Raw genomic sequence first — 19,129 nt, 5'->3', positions numbered from 1 at the left:
AACGAAATCTTTATTAAAGATCATGTAATTTATAACTTTGTCACAAGGAAATATTTTATTGTATATAATCAGAAATGTAGTGCAGTCCAGCGAGCACAGCCCCTACTGCAGTGTTGGACAACTGCAGAAAAAGTACAGTTAAGAGTGTGTATCGCAATCTGCAAAATTAAATCAGAAAACGTTGTGTATTAAAATAAATAACAATAAAAATTGTATTTTATTTATTGAAAAAATTTAATAGTCAGTTAATAGTTTATGAGTCTGTATTATAATTTCATAACATAGAGTAATCGACTGACAAATGTAATCGATTGTACCTTACTGGATTTGATTGTACAGATGTTATTGGCAAGTGTCATCCCTAGAATAGAGCCGGAAAACCAAAACTTGCAACAAAAGACTAATATTATTGACCTAAGTACAATCGCAATGGACTCCGACGCCGCACAAAAGACCTGGGAGCTGGAGAACAACATCCAGACATTGCCCAGTTGTGACGAGATCTTTCGCTACGACGCAGAGCAACAGCGTCAGATCATCGACGCTAAGCCCTGGGAGAAGGATCCCCACTTCTTTAAGGACATTAAGATCTCGGCTCTGGCGCTCCTTAAGATGGTGATGCACGCCCGCTCTGGCGGTACTCTGGAGGTGATGGGTCTAATGCTTGGCAAGGTCGAGGACAACACAATGGTGAGTTTGGGAGTTTGAGAAGGTCCCCCAATTTATAAGTCGGTCCCTTGCAGATTGTCATGGATGCTTTTGCACTGCCAGTCGAGGGCACGGAGACCCGCGTCAATGCTCAGGCCCAAGCGTACGAGTACATGACCGCTTACATGGAGGCGGCAAAAGAGGTGGGCCGGATGGAACACGCCGTGGGCTGGTACCACAGCCATCCCGGTTACGGTTGCTGGTTGTCTGGCATTGATGTGTCCACGCAGATGCTCAACCAGACATACCAGGAGCCATTTGTGGCCATTGTGGTTGATCCTGTGCGCACTGTTTCCGCTGGCAAGGTGTGTCTGGGTGCATTCCGCACCTATCCTAAGGGTTATAAGCCACCAAACGAGGAGCCATCGGAGTATCAGACCATCCCGCTGAACAAGATCGAAGACTTTGGTGTCCACTGCAAACAGTACTATCCCTTGGAAATTAGCTACTTCAAGTCGGCTTTGGACCGCAAGCTGCTCGACTCTCTGTGGAACAAATACTGGGTAAACACACTGGGCAGCTCGGGTCTGCTCACCAATACAGAGTACACCACAGGTCAAATTATGGATCTCTCCGAGAAGCTGGAGCAGAGTGAGAACTTTTTAGGTCGCGGTACATAATGGGTCGGTTTAAGAATTGTGCACATAATTACCAGCATTAATATCCACAGGTACCGATGTCAACGAGAAGCGTTCCGAAGATAAGCTGTCCAAGGCCACGCGAGACTGCAGCCGCTCAACCATTGAACTGATACACGGTCTGATGGCTCAGATCGTTAAGGACAAACTATTCAACAAGGTCGGACTGGGCAAATAGTTCAACATTTCAGATTTCGCAAATTCCTAATGAATTTTACAATACGTTGTGCATTCTTTGCAAATGGGCGATTTATTAACCAATTCCGTGGAAAATACTTTAAGTAAGTCAAGCTTATCTAAAAAAAAAGAAAATATAAAAACGCCTCTCAGGCTGATAAACAACTTTTAAAAGCTTCTTTTTAATACTTATTAGATGGCAGACGGCATTAAAAAAGGTTGTATTATTTTTGCCTTGGCGGAAAACAGAAATTCTTCCAGATAAACAACCTTATTTTATTGTTAAATGAAAAACTATTCTGTATTTAAAAAAAATACAATTTACTTTTTAATTTCTAAGAGTAGGTTATTTGTATCTTTTATTTTTTTTGGCAAAGTCTGGTTTTCACATTAATTAAACCGTTCGGATAAGAAGAGGTCTAGAATGATGTAACCTAAACCGGTCTCAAAGCAACAACTGACTGAAACATTTCTTAATTGCTTTGGGATTTTTAAAGTAAATATTACAGAGTCTGGTTAGCAATATAACAAGCCGCAAAAGCGTCCCCCTCATCAATCAAATGGCTTAATTTTTTCCATCGTTCGGTTCGTCTTACATCTTTTATTCTTCGATTGCGTGTTTGCCGATGGGCTATTGGGTTTCTCCAGCAGACCCGTCGTCTACTGTCTGCTCCTGGGAGCGAAAGCCACAAGTGAGATGTCAACGCCCTTCCAGCACGTGGCCCATTCGATTTGGATGGACAAGGGGGCCGCTTGAGAAGGGCGCTAATTAAATACATTGTCACGTTTATGGCCGCTGTGAGGTACACAAAAAAAAGGGGCGCTAGGCAAATACAAGACCTGTTTAACCGTTATCATCACTCCTGCAAGGAATGCCCATTAAAATGTCAACATTTGTGTGGGTCTGTGCTGGAAGCTTTATGTGTGTATGTCCCAGGATTTATTCCGTGGATTTCTTAAATCCTCTTAAATGCAAATGTAAATTGCGGCGCATAACAAGTCCCAAAATCCCACATCAAAAAGGGAGATAAACAAAATAACCAGAAATATTAACGTACTTGAAGGAAGTAAACGAGAACCTTTATGAAGATATACGTGACGAATTCTACGAGGGCTGCGTTTGTGCGTGTAAGTTATTGGTGGAAAAGCAATAAAACTTTCACTTTCAGATATTATATCGAAAAGTAAGCGTCAATTGGCATCAACAAGGAGCATTGACATGAAATGTAACACTGCCAAAGGGGGTTAGTCCCTCCTTGAGCGCCCACCAAATGGGTAGCAGGAGTCTAAAACGATTGCCGAGCTGCTATAAAAGTTCCGGCGACAAACGACAGGCGCTTCATTCGCGTCCTGGATGCCAGCTAGCAAGCCTCCCATTTGTGCTTCACAATTTCAAGCTGAGGACATCATGGCTGCGTCTATAGCATCTAAAGCATCCTCCTCGTGGCAATAAAGTTAAATCCAATAAAAATCAAAGTAATAGCTATGGAAAACCTATTTACCGAGTGCTAGTGCGTGCGTTTAGTGCCATGGGAATTGTAGCCAGCATATGTGCGCCTTCATTGAATTTTGCGGAAGTTATAAATAAATTGCAAACTAAAAGTGGAATACAAGCAACGCGAGCAGGAAATTTATGAACTAACAAGACGGCAAATGAACATCAAAAGTGGATTTTAAAGTGAAACTCGGCCACCGGAACCTGTTGAACAAAGTACGTGAAATTAGAGGAAAAGTATTGTGGGGTAAAATAGTTTTAAATAATAAGGGATATTCTTCTATAAGCCAGATTTACATGTACTACACACCAAAAAGAAAGCTATAGAAAGACTTACCCCAATGAGATCAATTTCATAGATATTTTTTATGGTTTGCAACATTTATGATGGCATTACACTGATGGCATGATTACTTTCTGATAGAATCATATAAAATACGGAAAATAATAATAAAGCAACAATCAAAAAAGAAATGGCGAAAAAATGTAGCCACGTCGTTTTAGATTCTAAAGTGCTTTTATCTTGTTAATACATTTATTGTCTATTCACTCAATTTTTTTCAGAAACATCAACCATGTATGGGATGCTGTACGAGAGTGTGCAGCACTACGTGCAGGAGGAGTACGGCGTGGACATTTGGCGGAAGGTGTGTCACATCATCGACTGCAAGCACAACAGCTTCAAGACCCACCAGATCTATCCGGACAAGCTGATGCCGGACATCGCCGAGGCCCTGTCCGCCTGCACGGGCGAGTCCTTCGACTTCTGCATGAACTTCTTTGGGCGCTGTTTTGTGCGGTTCTTCAGCAACTTTGGCTACGACAAGATGATCCGCTCCACAGGGCGATACTTCTGCGACTTCCTGCAGTCCATAGACAACATTCACTTGATTATGCGCTTCACCTATCCCAAGATGAAGTCGCCCAGCATGCAGTTGACCAACATGGATGACAACGGAGCTGTGATCCTGTACAGAAGCAGTCGCACTGGAATGTCCAAGTACCTGATTGGACAAATGACCGAGGTGGCCCGTGAGTTTTACGGCCTGGAGATCAAGGCTTACGTGATCGAGAGCCAGAATGACATCAGTGGAGGCACTGCTGGTCCCATCAAGCTCACGGAGGGTCCCCTAACCGTGATTGTGAAGTATCGTCTGGACTTCGATAACCGGGAGTACATGGCTAAGCGGGTTAATACGGAGGCCCATCCCTCGCAGCTGAAAATGCCCACTGTGAAACTGGATGTGTTCCTCGATCTTTTCCCCTTCACAATTGTGCTGAACCACGACATGAAGATTACGCATGCGGGTGAGAAGATCGTTGAGACCTGGATTATGCACAATCCCGGGGCCAATCCAAAGGGCTTCATTGGCACCCATGTAATGGACCTATTCCAATGCCGTCGTCCGAAGGACACCACCATCGACTGGGATACCCTAATCCAGATGAGAGCCGTGCTTTTTGAGTTCGAGTTAATTCGTACGGGTCACAACCGCGCTGCCTACGACGCCGTCTTGAACATGGACTTTGAGAACTACGACGAGATGGACCTAAACGAAGCCCAGACAATGGCGCTGGCCAAGGCCAAGGAGTTCAGTGAAACCCATCCGGTGGATGATGATGAAGCTGCGTTAGAGGATGAGATCGACCCTGCCACTGGTGAACGTCGATCCTCCCAGGGCTTGCGGTCCATCCTGTTGAAGGGTCAGATGTTCTACATCAAAGATGTGGACTCGCTAATCTTCCTTTGCAGTCCTCTAATCGAAAATCTGGATGAGCTGCACGGAATTGGTCTGTATCTGAACGATCTTAATCCGCATGGACTGAGTAGAGAGCTAGTTATGGCGGGATGGCAGCACTGCTCCAAGCTGGAGATCATGTTCGAGAAGGAGGAGCAGCGATCGGACGAGCTGGAAAAGTCGCTGGAACTGGCAGATTCGTGGAAACGGCAGGGCGATGAGCTACTGTACTCCATGATTCCACGGCCCATTGCCGAGAGAATGCGCCTCAGCCAGGAGCAGGTCTGCCAGAGTTTCGAGGAGGTGTCAGTCATCTTCCTCGAGGTGATGAACGTCTACGATGAAGGATTGAACAGCATTCAGGGAGCCATGCAGGCGGTGACCACCTTGAACAAAGTGTTTTCGGCACTGGACGAGGAGATCATTTCCCCATTTGTGTACAAAGTGGAGACCGTGGGTATGGTTTACATGGCTGTTTCGGGTGCTCCTGATGTGAATCCCCTTCACGCCGAGCACGCCTGCGACTTGGCCCTGAGGGTGATGAAGAAGTTCAAGGCTCACGATATGGGAGATGTGGCCATTCGAGTTGGCATCAATTCTGGACCTGTGGTGGCTGGAGTAGTGGGCCAAAAGGTTCCTCGTTACTGCCTGTTTGGGGACACCGTTAACACCGCCTCGCGGATGGAGAGCAGCAGTGATCCCTGGAAAATTCAGCTATCGAAGTACACCGGCGATAAAGTGCGTCATGTGGGCTACAAAGTGGAGTCGCGCGGCACGGTCAAGGTCAAAGGCAAGGGCGAGATGGAGACCTATTGGCTGCTGGAGGGACCTGAGGACTAGGAATAGCAAAATATGAAATGTATCTATGTATGATTCACAATGATTTACCATGCACTGAAGGATTGTACGGCACCTGTGGCTTTTGTAATTTGTTGCAATAAAAGAGAATTTAGCTCTGCTTCATTGTGACATTGAGACGTTTGGGTGGGAAAGTATGAATAGTACCTATTTATTTATAATGAAACTTAATTTCTTTTATTACCACCTATCAAAACAACAGTCTTATGAGCTCAAGTTCTTGAAATATCCTGCGGCCTGCCTCTTCAATTACTAACTTAATTTACCAGACGCCCCTGCCCTTTGCCGCAGACAACCCTCATTTCGGAAAACCCATTTTTAATAACTTTTATGGGCGGTTTGCGTGTCACTTTGCACACCATCATCTGCAACCCACGAAGTACCATCGTAAGCCCATCCAAGCATCTAGTAACGTCCGTTCGCCTGTTCCTTATATAAATTAAATTAAGACACTCTGCGTGTCCTTAGCTCAAACGGACATTTAATTCCGGTGCCATATAGACAACAACTACACAGGAAAAAGACTCTCTAGCTATAAGTATGTAAATATTGCTTCGTTATCTTATCTTTAGTTTTTTTTGCCTGTGTAATCACTGTGAACGCTAGTCCACGTAGTGACGAAGCGCACCATGGCAGGAAGAAGGAGACTACTATACATATATACACACAGAAATAAAAATCCGCTTTAGTTATCCGAACATAACGAAAGAATTACAAGCCAATGCTTTGAATATATTTATGGCTTAGTAGGAAAACCGCTTAAAGTGGTGCTGGGAGGTAACCACACTGACAGAAAATATCAAAAAATTGTTTTTCAAATAAACCATACTTATTAAAATCCTACGCTCCGTTTTATAGATATTCCTATACCAAGAATTTTTAAAAGAAAATAACCCGGGGAAGTATTTTCTGGGTTCAATAATAGACATTTAGGGTCTTAAAAGCTTATATCATAACTTTTGTGTGTTAAGGTGCGATCGTTACTAGTTTTTAGCTCACTAGGAGGTGTTTTTGTTTGACAATTATTGTGGCAATAATTTACTTATTTTTTTGGGAGGCCAATGTACGTAAATGTAATATTTTATTAAGCAACGCAAAGCGACAGTTCTGTAATTGATGACTTTTTGAGTGGCAGAAATATCTCCTTCTTTTTTTCGACCAGGCATATTATCGTCCTTTCGGTGGAATAATGGTCTGTCCATAAAATTGTCAACGTTTATTTAAAAGACTACCCGAAATCCGTTTCGGTTAAGTGGGGCAAAGGCTTTTTGTTCGATGCTGTGAAATCCCTTTTAAATTGCTTTAAAACAACACATCAAATATGTGCAGGACTCGGGCTAACAAATGTATGTACATCTGTTTGTATATATGTATAAGTGCGTGAAAAAGGAAAAGCATTAAGCACAGAGCCACAAAACCATTCCTCCATCCGGGAAATGGCAAACGGGCAAAGCGAAAAACTCTGTTACAATGATACATTTGACAGGCGGTTTCCGATACTTCAGGGCTTGGGATACACTTTTAAAGCACTCGAGTTTTTAATGATTACCAAGAATGGGTTCATACTGTTCAGAGAATGAGAACGGAAAGTCATATATATGAAATTCAATATTGCTACGAACTGCATGACTGACTAACTTGGTCGTCAGTCTATTGCTAAGTGCTATTCAGCCCTGGTAAGGACCCAAAGGACAATACTTTGCCAGGATACCGCACACATATACATCGATGTGGTGGAGTGGGGCCATAAAAGGAAGTGAACGGGGAGAAAAATGACTCCTTCGGTTGTGTGTCAATGTTGATACTGCGTCGGAAGGAGAGAAAGTGGCAATTGTGGCAAAGAGCATTGACTGTCGATGTTCCTGGTCTGTAATAACACCGACGATGATGATGATGATGATCACGATGGTCAAACAGAGAAGTGCGTGTCGAGGCGCAGGCACGTAGGTCCAAAGTGGGCAATACAGTGGGAAACACAGCTCCAACTGCAACTTGGTTAGTGGGTGGGCTATAAAAGGCCTGACCGCCAAAGAGGCACGCTTCAGTCGACCGACATCGTCCCGGCCAAAAGGGAAAGCTCCACGGGAAGCCGACGGAAACGACGGATCCGACGGATGCGAAGGAGCCGACAGACTCACGAAGCTCGTCCGTCAGAGGAAATCATGAAGCAAAAGCAAATCAGCAGCCAGAAGCCAAGGAAGCAGCGACAGGCGGCAAAACAAATTTAGTGTAACAATAGCAACTGCCGACGACGCAACACGGAGTCCGGAAAAGTGCGAGTTCGCCGTGGAGTGCGCGTATATACGCCCGACTTTACGCATCCGGGGATGCTGTGCGTGTGCAGGCGTATATGCCTCCTTAAATTATAAATAAGCGACAGGCAAATGCCCCGTGGATAAAATTAAAACTCTTTCTGAGGCACAGACAAACGCGACTCCGATGCTGAAGAACCTAATGCAACTCAGCTAGGGGATTGGAACGAGGCGGAAAGCAATATAAGGTATGGGGGATTGCTGGGGCTATAATAAGCTAATTTCACGGTCTACTAATCAAAGAGATATATAGGGGAAACTGATGGGCTTTTCAAACATCCGAGGAAGGCAGTTCGTCAAAGGATTGGGAAGCTATAAACCAGAGAGAGATACTACATCATTTGGATTAAATCTTGTAGTTAAAGTTACATTTGACTTGGCCAGAGGGCATATCATTATAATCCATTTAACCTAAGCATCCAATCTATTATTTATCCATTTATATAGCGACCATAAATTATGAGCATTATTAACTAAGTACAAAGGAGCAAAAGTTAAGCATTGCGCTTATCTTCCATTTGACAATGTAGATTCCCTGGCCATTAATCAAACGTTAGCATTTTCAAACAGCATTTTATCTACTTATTACGACCTTGGGCTTCTCGGAAATTTGCATGTTTCTGCCAAAATTAAATACACTCAAGCTCGTGAAAGATGTTCGAGAATTTATGGCTCAGTTAGTTAGTCTTTGTGGGAAAAAATTGAAAAGCCGGCATTGCCACCAGCGAATTACCGGCAATAGGAAACGGAAATAAGTTAAGCACAATGAGCTATGTTCCTTTCGCGGAGAACGTGACAGGCTTGAAGAACCTTGAGGAGGGTCCTCCCACCGCAGGATTCCCTGCGTGTGTCTGCCACATGAACTCAAATTAAACTGTCGGGGCAATAAATCAAATAAAACGAGGGAAAAGCAGACTTTCCTTGAGTGTTGCTGCCGGCTAGATAGGAGGATATCCTATGACGGCTTGAACATACATATGTCACCTTACATTGATTACTATTTAAATGGATTTTAAATTGATGTCTCTAAGAATAGGAAGTAGATTTCACGGATCAAGCAACAGAACAATTATTAAATTGGTTTTATATTTCTGAATTTTCATATTTTGTACAGAATACAATTTAACGTTCACCTTAAACTGTTACTATAAACCGCATTTGCCCAAGGCCTATTTCAGCAACATCCTAAGCCACAATCAATCACTTGAGTTGCGAGTTTGTTGGCCTAATCCCCGACCCAGGGCAACGTAACTGCCCCAAATCCTCCGGGGTACGAACACAGTTTACCTAATTACCAGCTCTGAACGATGGAAAAACTTTGTCTGACCTCCACCCCTGATTATGTGACTGCCCACTTTGGTTCGTTACAGGAAAACTTTTGGGAAAGCAATTTGGACGATAGACAGGACTTCGCAGCACCAAGGACATTCGCATCCTGCCCCACCATGTACGGAATGCTGTACGAGAGCGTGCAGCACTACATCCAGCAGGAGTACGGCATGGAGACCTGGCGGAAGGTCTGCCAGATAGTCGACTGCAAGCACCAGAGCTTCAAGACGCACCAGATCTATCCGGACAAGCTGATGCCGGACTTTGCGGCTGCCCTGTCCGCCAGCACGGGCGAGTCCTTCGACTTCTGCATGAACTTCTTTGGGCGCTGTTTTGTGCGGTTCTTCAGCAACTTCGGCTATGACAAGATGATCCGCTCCACAGGGCGATACTTCTGCGACTTCCTGCAGTCCATCGACAACATCCACGTGCAGATGCGCTTCACGTATCCCAAGATGAAGTCGCCCAGCATGCAGTTGACCAACATGGATGATGATGGGGCTGTGATCCTGTATCGGAGCGGCCGAACTGGCATGTCCAAGTACCTGATTGGCCAGATGACAGAGGTGGCAAAGGAGTTCTACGGCCTGGACATGACTGCGTACGTCCTGGAGAGCCAAAATGACATCTGCGGCGGCACAGCTGGTCCCATCAAGCTTACGGACGGTCCTTTGACCGTGATTGTCAAGTATCGGCTGGACTTCGATAATCGCGATTATATGGCCAAGCGGGTCAATGTCATCGCGCATCCTTCCCAGCTCAAGATGCCGTCGGTGGATCTGAACGTGTTCCTCGAGCTGTTTCCCTTCACCATTGTGCTGGATCACGACATGAAAATCACACTTGCGGGCGAGAAGATTGTCGAGACGTGGATTCTGCACAATCCTGGGGTGAACCCAAAGACCTTTATTGGCAGCCACATATTGGATCGGTTCAAGTGCCGCCGTCCCAAGGACACTCAAATCCAATGGCAGACCATTCTGCAGATGCGAACCGTCCTCTTTGAGTTCGAGCTCATTCGCACGGGTCACAACCGTGCCGCTTATGATGCGGCCTTGAACTTTGACTTCGAAAACTTTGATGAAGCCAGCAGCTTGAACGAGGCGCAGGCCATGGCCTTGGCCAGTGCCAAGGAGTTCAGTGCGGAGAACGCCAAGGAAGAGGCAGCTGGCGCAGGCAGCTCCAAGGACGAAATAGATCCCGCAACGGGACAGAGACGCCATTCGGTGGGACTCCGATCCATCCTGCTGAAGGGTCAGATGTTCTACATCAAAGATGTGGACTCGCTGATCTTCCTGTGCAGTCCTCTAATCGAAAATCTGGATGAGCTGCACGGAATTGGTCTCTATCTGAACGATCTCAATCCGCATGGACTGAGTAGAGAGCTAGTAATGGCGGGATGGCAGCACTGCTCCAAGCTGGAGATCATGTTCGAGAAGGAGGAGCAGCGATCGGATGAGCTGGAAAAGTCGCTGGAACTGGCAGATTCGTGGAAACGGCAGGGCGATGAGCTCCTGTACTCCATGATTCCTCGGCCCATTGCCGAGCGAATGCGGAAGAGCGAGGAGCACGTGTGTCAGAGTTTCGAAGAGGTGTCCGTCATTTTCATCGAGGTGCTCAATGTCTATGACAGTGGATCCAACAACATCCAGGATGCCATGCAGGCGGTGACCACCTTGAATAAAGTGTTTTCGGCATTGGATGAGGAGATCATTTCCCCATTTGTGTACAAAGTGGAGACCGTGGGCATGGTATACATGGCTGTTTCGGGTGCTCCAGATGTGAATCCCTTGCACGCCGAGCACGCCTGCGACTTGGCCTTGAGGGTGATGAAGAAGGTCAAGGCCCATGCCCTTCCCGGAGTGGCCATACGGGTGGGCATCAACTCCGGACCCGTGGTTGCAGGAGTGGTTGGAATGAAGGTTCCTCGATACTGCCTCTTTGGAGACACCGTAAACACCGCCTCGCGAATGGAAAGCAGCAGTGATCCTTGGATGATCCAGCTATCCAATTACACTGCGCTGAAGGTGAGGAAGGTGGGCTACAAGGTGGAAGCGCGGGGCTTTGTCAAGGTCAAGGGCAAGGGCGAGATGGAGACCTACTGGCTGCTGGAGGGACCAGAGTAGTACTGAAAAATTGATTGTGTTTAGTAACCCACTATTTGTACAATATATAACAAAGCGGAAAACCACCGCTGGGGTATACAAATATAAAAACCATATTTTGAGAATCAAAATCTTGTAACCTTTTGGAAAAAATCAGGTTTAAAAACGTTTGAAATGTAAAGTTTTGTCAAAAGAGTCTTTTCGACTTCTTGGTAAAAGTGAACGAATACCTTATTACCTACATATATGATAAAAGTGGATCAATAAAAAATATATAAATACGTGGCACATTGAATACTGAAACATTGTTTACGTTTACATGGGAGTGGGGCGACACCGATCTGCGATCCTGACCAGAAGTATTACAAAAATGTCCCTTTTAATTCCGATGGGTAAGTAATCTATGCAATCGGAATCGGTTCCCGCCTTTTTGTTTTCACCAGCTGTTCGATTTGTTAATGCGGAAGACCATTTTCAAGTTTATGAGTTTCAGGATGCTAAGCTTCAATTTAATCGTGGCAGTTTGCGAGAATTTCGGGATCGGCATCAATGGCAATCTCCCGTGGCGCATTAGGTGGGTTGGCAATAAAGGTCACACCGCAGCTATAGGTTCCATACCCGCAGATCCGAGCTGAAGTACTTTAGCCGCACCACCAAGCGAACCAGCGATCCTAGCAAGCACAATGCAGTTGTGATGGGCAGGAAAACCTATTTCGGAGTGCCGGAAGGCAAGAGACCTCTTCCCGATCGGCTGAACATAGTGCTGAGCACCACACTCCAGGAAAACGAATTGCCCAAGGGAGTACTGTTGTGTCGCAATCTCGAGGCGGCCATGAAAGCGCTCGAGGACAAGAACGAGGTGGAGAACATTTGGATTGTGGGCGGTAGTGGCGTCTACGAGGAAGCCATGGCCTCGACAAGATGTCACCGGCTGTACATTACCAAAATCCACGAGAAGTTTGAATGCGATACCTTCTTTCCCGCGATCCCGGACAGCTTCCGTGAGGTTGCGCCCGATTCGGACACGCCACTCGGTCTCCAGGAGGAGAATGGCATCAAATTCGAGTACAAGGTCTTGGAGAAACAGTGAAAATAAAATAATCAACTAATTTATTTGCCTTGCACATCTTCAACTCCCTTGGCCGCCAGCATCAGCTCGTATAGTTGAACTACCTGGTCATCCTTCAGCATTTCGACGGTCGTCGGGTCAATCTCTTCGCCCAAATCCCCCTTGGGCTTGCCCCGAATTCCCAGTTGTTGGGTGATTGTGGACGCATATCGCTGCAATGGAGGATTTGCTTAGAAGGGCGCCTTTTTGTATATTACGTAAAACTTACGGCCCACTCTGTCATAAATAGCTGTGCCTCCATGGGATTGCACTTGAGGTGTCGCCGGAACTCGTCCCGCACATAGTTGTCGCCCAGAGCACGCAGTTCCGCTGGAAGACCTACGGAGTGCAGAAGTCTCGTTTAAAATGTATGCAATTTATGGTAAAGGGGCATCTTTCATATCACCTCTGTGCAGGCGGAGGATCGTTTTGTACAGCAGGCGGACACGCTGCGGGTGGGTCAGTTGGCTCATTAAAATTCTGGACATCCTGAGTTTATTTCATATATAACATTCTAATACTATATTTCTTAGCAGCTGACTAAAAAATAATTGAGCAAATAAAAACTGTTTTGAGGCAGCCAGTGTTGGCTAACTTCGAATTAAGGCTCGATTTGAGTTGACAGGTGGCAACGTATCAAATGCTTGGCGCGCATTTGAATACTATTTTTATCTCACTGTAAAACCTATGAAGCTCAGTCGCGAAAATAAAAAAAATGTATGAGGAATAAAGTCGCTATGCATTTCTAAGCGTTTTCAAGAATTAGAAACGTGCAAAGTGGTCTTTTTACATAATGATTTATTTGTGGCATGTTTGTATATATGTATATAATCACATGTGCAGTGTAGGTTCTATCTGTCGTGGATTCATCCCTTGGGGCTAAATTATAAATTAAAGAACATCTCGGATGGAAAGTGTGCTCTACATCAGAAAACAAACCAATAAATGACATACACACACGCTCTGCACCAGCTTTGGCTAACTATTGCACGCCTTTCTCTCAATACTATACGCCTAATTACACCAAGCACCAAACGGAAGGTGGCGGAGGGGTACACAACATTGTTGTCATCGTCGTCGTTTTGAACAGAAGAACGTTTTAACAATCAAGTTTACTAGTTTTGTTATTGCGGCGCGGCAGCAGCGGGCGCCGCTGGATTCGCTGGCTCTTCATCCTGTCCGTCATCTGCATTCTCTTCGGGCAGCAGGGGCTGACCCTCGCCGCCCCAGGGAAACCCGCCAGGACGATCCTCGGCAGCCGCCTGGAAGTTGCGTTCGATGTGCTCATTGAAGAGACGTTTCCTAGGGACAAAGACTAGTAATTAAAAGCGTTATATTCCATTTCGAAGTGAACTTACAAGAAGTAGGGGGTTTTGATCAGTCTGTAGCCGTTGGACAGTGTGGGATAGACGTCCTCCAGCACGTAGTAGATATGGCCAACACCCATGCCGATGACATCTACCCACACGGTGTTTCCTAGGATCATGGAGCAGCAGAGTAGAACCCATGGCAGGTAGGGCGCCTGGAAGTTAAGCACCCCGAAGAAGTTCATGGGCACCAGTGGATTGCGACGTGACCACACATAGACCAGCATTAATGTGAAGGCTTGGCCCAGGAACAACAGGTTGACGAAGATTCCGAAGAAGGTCATCAGCACGCCGCCAAAGATGAACATCATGACAAAATCAGAGCTGCGTCCGCGGAAAGAGCCATCCTCCAACATGCGGCAATAGCGATATGTAAACACCATATTGAAAAAGAAGCTTATGCCTATGGTGCCAAAGTACAGGAATGTGGTGGCCAGGCGCCAGATCTGGAACTTGCGCACAATCAGCGTGGGATTAAAGTATAGCTGCAGCGGCGACACCAGGTCCAGATGCTAGAAAGTTGGCAAATTATAATCGACGATAATACACGTACACGTCATCCGCGATTAAGAACGCGATCCGGGATGCACTTACCACCGCCAAGGTGGTCAGCACGCACACCGTGGTGTAGGCTCGTGTGACCACCGGGATCTCCAGGTAGAACTGCCGCAGGGCATTCATGGCGGCTCCTCCTCCAACGTTGACAAGTGGATTGGGGTCGTATCCTTTGGACTCTTCGCTACTTCACTGTTTATTCACCCACATCCAGAAGCGATCAAGCGGTTTTCGGTAGTCGCTTCACCGGATCCCTTGTACTCCAGGATTTAGACGTGTTAATGGATTGGGAATAGCGCTCGGGCCGATGGGAAAATAAATGGAACGCTAGTTTTTATTTTTATGAACAAGGTTAGAGGTGGGCAAATTACTAGTGACACTGGCGCCAGCTATCGATAAGTCTAGGTCGTGACACGATGCTCTTAAATTGAATTTAATTAAACTTTATGCTTAAAAGAATCAAGAACAGATCAAGATTGTGCCTGTTTGCGTTCATTACAATGACAACTCTTGGACCTTCCTAAAAGTGCAATATTAAGCTGTAGCTTAACTCTAATCACATCCCAATGGTGTGGTTACCATATCCGTACATCTAATTATATTTATGCGCTTTAAGCCAATTGCTTGTCGGTCTTCAGCGAATATAAAAGCTGGGAGTCTCCCAGGAGCTTAAGGACATCTGAAACCGATGGCCCAGGTTCGTTTTCCCGCATATAAAAGTAGCATTAAGTGTACTCCAAAGTGTTTTCTTTTATGGACATGATTTTGATAATAGTTTATATTTATTTAAGCACATTAGAGTGAGTCGACTAAGAGACTTAACACCTTAGTTATCGTATTTGCAAAGATGTTTGTCATTCTTGCTGAATTTCTTGAATTGTTTTAATGCTCAGAACGCTCATTGTTTGAACGACATAGAAACTCCAATAAGTAGACTACCCTTAAGAAAGCATATTTTATCCACACTTATGTTGATTTAGGAATAACGAACAATACAAATTTTAATTGCAAATGAAACGCATAATTGAGGTCTTTGGCAATTGGACATTTTGTAATTAAATAGCCATGTATTTTGTTGTACAAAAACGATTGTGAATGGATGTTTGTACACGTTTTCAGGTTCCATTTATTAACAACATCCATGCAATGGTTTCTATCCCTACGAATTCGACTCACTGTTAGCAAAACACCGAATCAATTACAACAGCAATAATGAGATTACAACATATAACAACAACATTCATTGCTCAGCCAGTTTGGCCAGCAGCTCCTCCACAACATCGACATTGCGCACAGAGATTATACCACCTGCATTTCGCTTCCAATGGGCATCAGCTTCAGCATCCTCAATCAGGTACTTTAGTGGTACTGCTCTCTGCTCCGCCACACTGGCGGTATAATCCAGTACATCTCCGCCGAGGGCACGGAGAATGGCTTGGGGAGCACAAGTGTCCCACTTGAAGGTGGACCCTTTGCTAAGCAGATACACATCAACCTCGTGGGTAATCACCTTCAAGGCCTTATGCCCAGCACCAGCAGAAAATGCAAACTCGTAGCCCAGGTCGAGGAAACGCTGAAGTATGTCGGACTGCTCCGAGCTGGAGAAGATGCCCAAACGACGGTTCTCATCGCGCGCCTCGAAATCGCAGTTGTGTGCCCTTAGCGTGGGCAGGCAAACGCCCCAGAACATCGAGGAGCTGTACACGTTCTCCTCCAGCTTCTCCCCGAAGGGCTGCGCCATCACTCCGATCACCGGCACTCCGGTGTCCCGTTCGTAGACGCCAATCAGCACGGTGACGCAGTCCAGTCCGGTGGACGTGATGCCGGGGAAGTCGGTGAACATGGTGTCGCCCGAAATGTACTCAGCGGTAGCGTCTGCAAGATACAAGTACATATTTTGATTTCAAGTAATTGAGATTAAAGAACGAAATAGTGTATTAGCTCGTCGGTTTGGTGTTGCTTCTGATGGTGATATCACACTAGGGAATACACACATAAACAAACAAAATCTAGAAATGCGTTCGAGAATTACTCATACGGTTCTCATTGGACGTATAAATATAATAAATTATAATTCCAATGGGAAGATGGAGTGGGCAGATCTACTTCATCCTAAACGAATGTGAAGACATACGATTTGCAAAGCTAACGTAAAAGCTAAAAGTAACATATCCTGTGGAAAACTATGAAAAAAGTTTTGGGAGCTACGAACCAATGGGATCGATCCAGATGCCCAAGTTGGCGTAATCCAGTTCATCCGGCAGTTGGGCAATCTCGCCGAGCTTTTCGCTGCTGAAGCTGACCTCCCGATGGACTTCTGTGGCCAGCGCGCTGGCAGCACCCTCGTGCCCGCTAAGGACAGCCTGCAGACAGGAGGCGGTGTCCTCCTCAGTCGCACCCACTGCAATGGTGACACTCTCACCCAGTTTGTTGGTGAAATTGGGCGATTCTTCGCCCAGGATGGCATCCTGCATGGCGGGAAAGAGCGCTGCCACCTCGTGCTTGATCGTCTCCTGTATGAGGACATCGGCCAGGGTCTTGAAGTCGTGCTCGAACCGCTCGTTGGCCTCCGATCCGCTCTTCTCCTGCACCAGCAATCCCAGGAGCTCCTCGTTGGAGCGACATGTCCTGGCTATGTTGGCCGCCTTCTCCGCACAATTGATCAGTACGCGCAGCAGACTCGCCTGCTCCTCGCCGCTCATCCTGTTCCTGTTCCTGCTGCTTTGCTGCTTTCTGTGGCCTATTTGGGTTCCATTTCCACACTTTTATGGCTTTTCCTTCTTCTCCAGCTGCGAATTTGTGTGGGCTTCTTTGGTTCAGTATCTTTTTCGCTGCGAATACCAAAACAGCTCGGTGGAGCCACTGGAAAGCTGTTCGGCTGGCCACACTACTGGAAATACTAAATACTGGAAATAAGAAATACTGAACTACGCGCGTAGTTCAAATATTTAAAGTACAATTTTTATTTTATTTTTACCATTTTTTCAAAGTTTAAAATTTTAATTTAGTTAAAAAAATATATTGTGCTAAAGGAATGTATTTAACAATTTTACCAATATTGTTTACATTTATTGTATAGTTGTAGTTGTAGTTGTAGTTGTAGTTGTAGTTGTAGTTGTAGTTGTAGTTGTAGTTGTAGTTGTAGTTGTAGTTGTAGTTGTAGTTGTAGTTGTAGTTGTAGTTGTAGTTGTAGTTGTAGTTGTAGTTGTAGTTGTAGTTGTAGTTGTAGTTGTAGTTGTAGTTGTAGTTGTAGTTGTAGTTGTAGTTGTAGTTGTAGTTGTAGTTGTAGTTGTAGTTGTAGTTGTAGTTGTAGTTGTAGTTGTAGTTGTAGTTGTAGTTGTAGTTGTAGTTGTAGTTGTAGTTGTAGTTGTAGTTGTAGTTGTAGTTGTAGTTGTAGTTGTAGTTGTAGTTGTAGTTGTAGTTGTAGTTGTAGTTGTAGTTGTAGTTGTAGTTGTAGTTGTAGTTGTAGTTGTAGTTGTATATAAACATAAAGTATCATAACAATACACCAACTAGTTTTTGTTTTTTCCGCAAGTAAGTCAACAAAATTACTTTAGCAATGTAGTACATACTCAATGAATTACCAATTACAAAGCTTTTTTGGTGAACGCCCCAAATAATTGTAATAAGGTTAATTCGGACCATCCCCTAATTACGGCCGAACGACTTCAAGTTCTAGCTCTTGGAGCAGCTTACACATCTTCATTGGAGCCATTTTAATTGGCAATTAAAAATTACGCACTCGCCGCCCCTCGGGAATCTCTGGGCAGCCGAGCATCATAATCATGGCCAGAAGGGAGGAGCCGAAGGCCATGACTTTTCGAGGGCTTTGTTCCAGCTGCGACTGCCGCATAATTTGCACCCGATCTTATCAGCGAGCACTGCTAATGATTCGCATTAATGATGCTGGCCTACATGGCCCACTGCTGCTCCCAATCCTCTCCAGTCTCCAGTATACAGTCTCCAGTCCTCGTTCTTTGGCTTGCCTTTTGCTTTCTGGCTCACGCACTTTGGCATCTTTTGAAATGAGACCATCAATCAGTTTGTGGTACTCGCCGTTGCATCCCATTCGCTCCTCTTCCCTGCGCTGCTGCATTTGCATATAAATTGCTGCTAATGTCGCGCTATCAAAGTGACTGCATCAATGTGGCATTCCTGCGATGCCTGGGCCATTCCCTGTTCCTTAACTCGGCCTTCCTGCACTCGCACAAATTCACTAGTTCCTTTCACATTAATGTATAATCTTGGAATATGGATATGTATCCAGTTTAAATAAGTCTGTTTCTGAATTCTTAACTTATTAGCTGAATATTCATTATATATAGCATAGGAGTAAAACTTAATTGTTTCTTCGAAATTAATTTCAAGTTTTATTATTTATAAGAAAGTAGGGAGAGTATTTCCCAATTTCCATAGAGGCAGCATTGCAAGTATGTAATATTCAATCAATCTTTAAAGGAAAAGCTCTATATCTTATGGAGTAAAATATTATTAAAATATTTCCTTGGCCATAGAGGAATTTCAAAAACGTAAGCCCCCTTTTCCGGAGTGTGCGAGTCCTCCCTCAGGCTGCAGGAGCTCCTCTTCGGTGCGTCGGAACGCTGGGCTTATGCTAATTTTTTCCCAGGCCTCGCAGGCCATTGATGTTTGGATAACGTTGACTTGATGACTTTGCATAATTTAGGCTGCAGCCGCAGCGGCATTTCGGCTGCTTTGGGTTAATTTTTCACTCAACCAC

General features: G+C 45.1%; 7 protein-coding genes across 8 annotated transcripts; 4 read left to right on the top strand and 3 right to left on the bottom strand.

Moving 5' to 3' along the window:
• Positions 1 to 337: 337 nt before the first annotated feature.
• Positions 338 to 1,697, top strand: LOC6537032 (COP9 signalosome complex subunit 5). Of its 2 annotated transcripts, none has more exons than XM_015192586.3 (3): positions 338 to 690; positions 744 to 1,314; positions 1,379 to 1,697. In XM_015192586.3, the coding sequence occupies exons 1-3, from the start codon at positions 340 to 342 to the stop codon at positions 1,522 to 1,524; spliced, it is 1,068 nt and encodes a 355-aa protein (XP_015048072.1). In that variant the 5' UTR covers positions 338 to 339; the 3' UTR covers positions 1,525 to 1,697. The 2 variants fall into 2 exon arrangements, with proteins under 2 accessions (XP_015048072.1, XP_002097599.4); XM_002097563.4 differs by having other exon boundaries at positions 339 to 690; positions 744 to 1,320.
• Positions 1,698 to 1,828: 131 nt separating this feature from the next.
• Positions 1,829 to 5,720, top strand: LOC6537031 (soluble guanylate cyclase 89Da). The gene is made up of 2 exons (XM_002097562.3): positions 1,829 to 3,234; positions 3,583 to 5,720. Exon 2 carries the CDS (start codon positions 3,594 to 3,596, stop codon positions 5,595 to 5,597), a length of 2,004 nt encoding a protein of 667 aa, XP_002097598.1. The 5' UTR covers positions 1,829 to 3,234; positions 3,583 to 3,593; the 3' UTR covers positions 5,598 to 5,720.
• A 1,726-nt stretch (positions 5,721 to 7,446) lies between these two features.
• LOC6537030 (soluble guanylate cyclase 89Db) lies at positions 7,447 to 11,664 on the top strand. The gene is made up of 2 exons (XM_002097561.4): positions 7,447 to 8,115; positions 9,298 to 11,664. The coding sequence occupies exon 2, from the start codon at positions 9,373 to 9,375 to the stop codon at positions 11,380 to 11,382; it is 2,010 nt and encodes a 669-aa protein (XP_002097597.1). The 5' UTR covers positions 7,447 to 8,115; positions 9,298 to 9,372; the 3' UTR covers positions 11,383 to 11,664.
• A 135-nt stretch (positions 11,665 to 11,799) lies between these two features.
• LOC6537029 (dihydrofolate reductase) lies at positions 11,800 to 12,474 on the top strand. The gene is made up of 2 exons (XM_002097560.4): positions 11,800 to 11,935; positions 11,986 to 12,474. Exons 1-2 carry the CDS (start codon positions 11,820 to 11,822, stop codon positions 12,449 to 12,451), a joined length of 582 nt encoding a protein of 193 aa, XP_002097596.2. The 5' UTR covers positions 11,800 to 11,819; the 3' UTR covers positions 12,452 to 12,474.
• On the bottom strand, positions 12,455 to 13,061 carry LOC6537028 (succinate dehydrogenase assembly factor 3, mitochondrial). Its single transcript, XM_002097559.4, has 3 exons — positions 12,876 to 13,061; positions 12,699 to 12,808; positions 12,455 to 12,642 (listed from the first exon to the last, which is right to left on the bottom strand). The coding sequence occupies exons 1-3, from the start codon at positions 12,955 to 12,957 to the stop codon at positions 12,472 to 12,474; spliced, it is 363 nt and encodes a 120-aa protein (XP_002097595.1). The 5' UTR covers positions 12,958 to 13,061; the 3' UTR covers positions 12,455 to 12,471.
• A 186-nt stretch (positions 13,062 to 13,247) lies between these two features.
• On the bottom strand, positions 13,248 to 14,762 carry LOC6537027 (derlin-2). Its single transcript, XM_002097558.3, has 3 exons — positions 14,431 to 14,762; positions 13,828 to 14,348; positions 13,248 to 13,771 (listed from the first exon to the last, which is right to left on the bottom strand). The coding sequence occupies exons 1-3, from the start codon at positions 14,515 to 14,517 to the stop codon at positions 13,594 to 13,596; spliced, it is 786 nt and encodes a 261-aa protein (XP_002097594.1). The 5' UTR covers positions 14,518 to 14,762; the 3' UTR covers positions 13,248 to 13,593.
• Positions 14,763 to 15,415: 653 nt separating this feature from the next.
• LOC6537026 (inositol polyphosphate 1-phosphatase) lies at positions 15,416 to 17,218 on the bottom strand. The gene is made up of 2 exons (XM_002097557.4): positions 16,604 to 17,218; positions 15,416 to 16,266 (listed from the first exon to the last, which is right to left on the bottom strand). Exons 1-2 carry the CDS (start codon positions 17,091 to 17,093, stop codon positions 15,632 to 15,634), a joined length of 1,125 nt encoding a protein of 374 aa, XP_002097593.2. The 5' UTR covers positions 17,094 to 17,218; the 3' UTR covers positions 15,416 to 15,631.
• Positions 17,219 to 19,129: the final 1,911 nt, after the last annotated feature.

Source organism: Drosophila yakuba, chromosome 3R, assembly GCF_016746365.2.
Source record: "Drosophila yakuba strain Tai18E2 chromosome 3R, Prin_Dyak_Tai18E2_2.1, whole genome shotgun sequence".
Taxonomy (NCBI): domain Eukaryota; kingdom Metazoa; phylum Arthropoda; class Insecta; order Diptera; family Drosophilidae; genus Drosophila; species Drosophila yakuba.
This window is presented reverse-complemented; position numbering and strand designations above follow the sequence as displayed.